The sequence below is a fragment of the Salvelinus namaycush genome, chromosome 42 (genome assembly GCF_016432855.1).
Source record: "Salvelinus namaycush isolate Seneca chromosome 42, SaNama_1.0, whole genome shotgun sequence".
NCBI lineage: Eukaryota > Metazoa > Chordata > Actinopteri > Salmoniformes > Salmonidae > Salvelinus > Salvelinus namaycush.
Genome location: NC_052348.1, coordinates 6,337,651 through 6,340,607, shown reverse-complemented (window position 1 = coordinate 6,340,607; position 2,957 = coordinate 6,337,651). Strand labels below are relative to the sequence as shown.

The 2,957-nt window shown below is 42.6% G+C and overlaps 1 protein-coding gene across 1 annotated transcript; it reads right to left on the bottom strand.

Moving 5' to 3' along the window:
* Window positions 1–403: 403 nt before the first annotated feature.
* On the bottom strand, window positions 404–1,738 carry tmem187 (transmembrane protein 187). The gene has a single exon (XM_038981758.1). The coding sequence runs from the start codon at window positions 1,620–1,622 to the stop codon at window positions 858–860; it is 765 nt and encodes a 254-aa protein (XP_038837686.1). The 5' UTR covers window positions 1,623–1,738; the 3' UTR covers window positions 404–857.
* Between the last annotated feature and the right edge of the window lie 1,219 nt (window positions 1,739–2,957).

Here is a 2,957-nt window from a genome sequence, read left to right as displayed (position 1 = left end):
ACCCAGATGACCTCTCCTGTCACTCCTCTGATGGTTGCCTTCTACCTGCTCTGCTACACTCCCTTCAGTGTGTCTGAGGTGGCACACACACTCTCTCCCCTGAAGCCAATGGTTATTTTTGACCCCTCTCACCACAGCTGATTCTCCTGGGTAGACTGGACCTATCCCCTGCACCAGATTGGCTGAGAACCCTGTCGTCGTTGATGTCCTATCTAGACTGCGGGTTGAACTCCATCTACTGTGCCAATCATAACTCCCGGGAGGCAGGACTTGCTCTGTTCTGGACCAGTAGGAAGTTGTTATTCTCTGAGCCTGTGCTGACAAGCATGACAAAGTTGGAATTGTAAAGATTGACAACAAAATAAATGATGTAAAGTTGGTAGCTAAAAGATTTCTCATAAAACAGTTTTAATTCCTCCAATTTGAGATATTATGACTGATTGTTTTTACATATTTACAAATTTGTTGGAAATACATGTTGCACTGATGTGGATATTGCGTATGAGATTAGATGTTAACGAACAAGACATCATGCTTTGGATAAAATTACAAAGAAAAAAACATCTTCATCGATCTTAATTCTTGCTGACTATTCCCCTCTGCATTTGATCAAACCAGCCTACCTGTACCTACATTTTTTTCAAATCTCAATTAGGTGTGATTGGCCTAGTATCTAGAATATAACTTCAGTGAATGACCGACAGTTTAGTAATTTGTCCTTGAAGTGGGCTAAATTTCTCCTACACAATTTCTGCTCCCTTAAGTCCACGAAGACAATTGAATGAATTAACATACATTAGTTGCAGCCAGACTCAGACCTACTGCCCCATGATCTTGATTGCCACTGATGGATAGACCTATTCAGTCCGTTTTGGTGCTATGCTTGTGAAGCGCGTGAGAAAGCAGAAACTGTAGTGGAACTGCAGAACGTCACACACTTTGGACCAGAAGTGTCCAGTGAGATGTTGGAACGGTCGGTACCGGGCCAGGGTGTGATCCAACAGTTTCAGCAACACGAAACCACTGCAGGACAGTACCGCAAGACCCAGGTATCGCCGGGAATGGTAGTCTCCATGGTTACGGTTTACCCCTACACATTTGATGACCGCGAAGGCCACATGACACCCGAGGGCCACCTCGAACCCTTGGTCGTGCACCAGCGAAAGGCCATAGCTGAGAATGGAGCACAACTCGACCGTTAATGCGTACCGTGGCTGCCAACCGTGCTCTATAAAGTCGCACCACACCGGAACCCATGCAAAGATGGGAAGACTGAACCACTGGTCCAAAACAGCCGGGGCGCGAAGGAGCGTCGCGAGACGCACCCACTGCACAGGTGCGTAGGCAATGGCCATGAGTGCGAACATGTCTTTGACGTAATCTGCCTTAGTGTCTCTTTTACCGTCCGTCCGTTGAAGTAGCCAGTAAATGCCCATGAAAATGTATCCCAAATTGACCAAGGAATTGAATGGCATTGCCAGGTAAAAGGGTAGGTAGTCAACTGTCTTCTCGGCGTAGTGATCATAGTTCATGTCGACTAAAACGCTGTTGAATAGACCAGTGTTCGCCAAAGCGATACAAACACAAAAGGGCCCTAAAACGTGCAACAATGCAGACTTCATTGTTATATCATATATTCCATCGAATTGGTGCAATAACTGTTAAAAAAAAAAGGAAAATTAAATGTTTTGACAGAGCAAGTTGCGAATCAAACTTTCTGTTGTTTTTCTGGGGTTGGAATCACATGATGGCGCAGATGAATAATACACTAGATGACTGATGGGGCACTGTTTTGAAGACACGTGCCTCCATCTTGGCACTCCCCCACCAGTTTAAAACAATATAAAAGGACGTTTTGATATGCCTTTATTAATGTCTACATTTTGTTTTTTGCCAAGTTTATTCTGTTACAGACACCTCAATGTATACTTGTATATATTTTTATCTAAACAAAAGTAAAACATTTGAAAATATATAAAAACCTTTTACTGAAAGTATCATTTTTTGTTGTTTATTGAAATAGCTATTTACTGTACATATAGGTAGGGGTAAAGTGACTAGGCAACAGGATATATAATAGACAGCAACGTATGTGGCGAGTGTGTGTTGCGTCAGTATGCATGTACAGTTGAAGTTGGAAATTTACGTACACCTTAGCCAAATACATTTAATCTCAGTTTTTCACAACTCCTGACATTTAATCCAAGTAAAAATTCCCTGTCTTAGGTCAGTTAGGATCACCACTTCATTTTAAGAATGTGAAATGTCAGAATAATAGTAGAGCGAATTATTTATTTCAGCTTTTATTTCTTTCATCACATTCCCAGTGGGTCAGAAGTTTACATACACTCAATTAGTATTTGGTAGCATTGCCTTTAAATAGTTTAACTTGGGTCAAACGTTTCGGGTAGCCTTCCACAATAAGTTGGGTGAATTTTGGCCCATTCCTCCTGACAGACCTGGTGTAACTGAGTCAAATTTGTAGGCCTCCTTGCTCGCACATGCTTTTTCAGTTCTGCCCACACAATTTTTATAGGATTGAGGTCAGGGCTTTGATGGCCAGTCCAATATCTTGACTTTGTTGTCCTTAATAAGCCATTTTGCCACAACTTTGGAAGTATGCTTGGGGTCATTGTCCATTTGGAAGACCCATTTGCAACCAAGCTTTAAATTCCTGACTGATGTCTTGAGATGTTGCTTCAATATATCCACATCATTTTCCGTCCTCATGATGCCATCTATTTGTGAAATGCACCAGACCCTCCTGCAGCAAAGCACCCCCACAACATGCTGCCACCCCCGTGCTTCACAGTTGGGATGGTGTTCTTTGGCTTGCAAGCCTCCCCCTTTAACAATGGTCATTGTGGCCAAACAGTTCTATTTTTGGACATTTCTCCAAAAAGTACGATCTTTGTCCCCATGTGCAGTTGCAAACCGTAGTCTGGCTTTTTTATGGC

What these genes read in the sequence shown, in the direction of transcription:
- tmem187 (XM_038981758.1), bottom strand. Translation starts at nt 1,622, where the DNA reads ATGAAGTCTGCATTGTTGCACGTTTTAGGGCCCTTTTGTGTTTGTATC.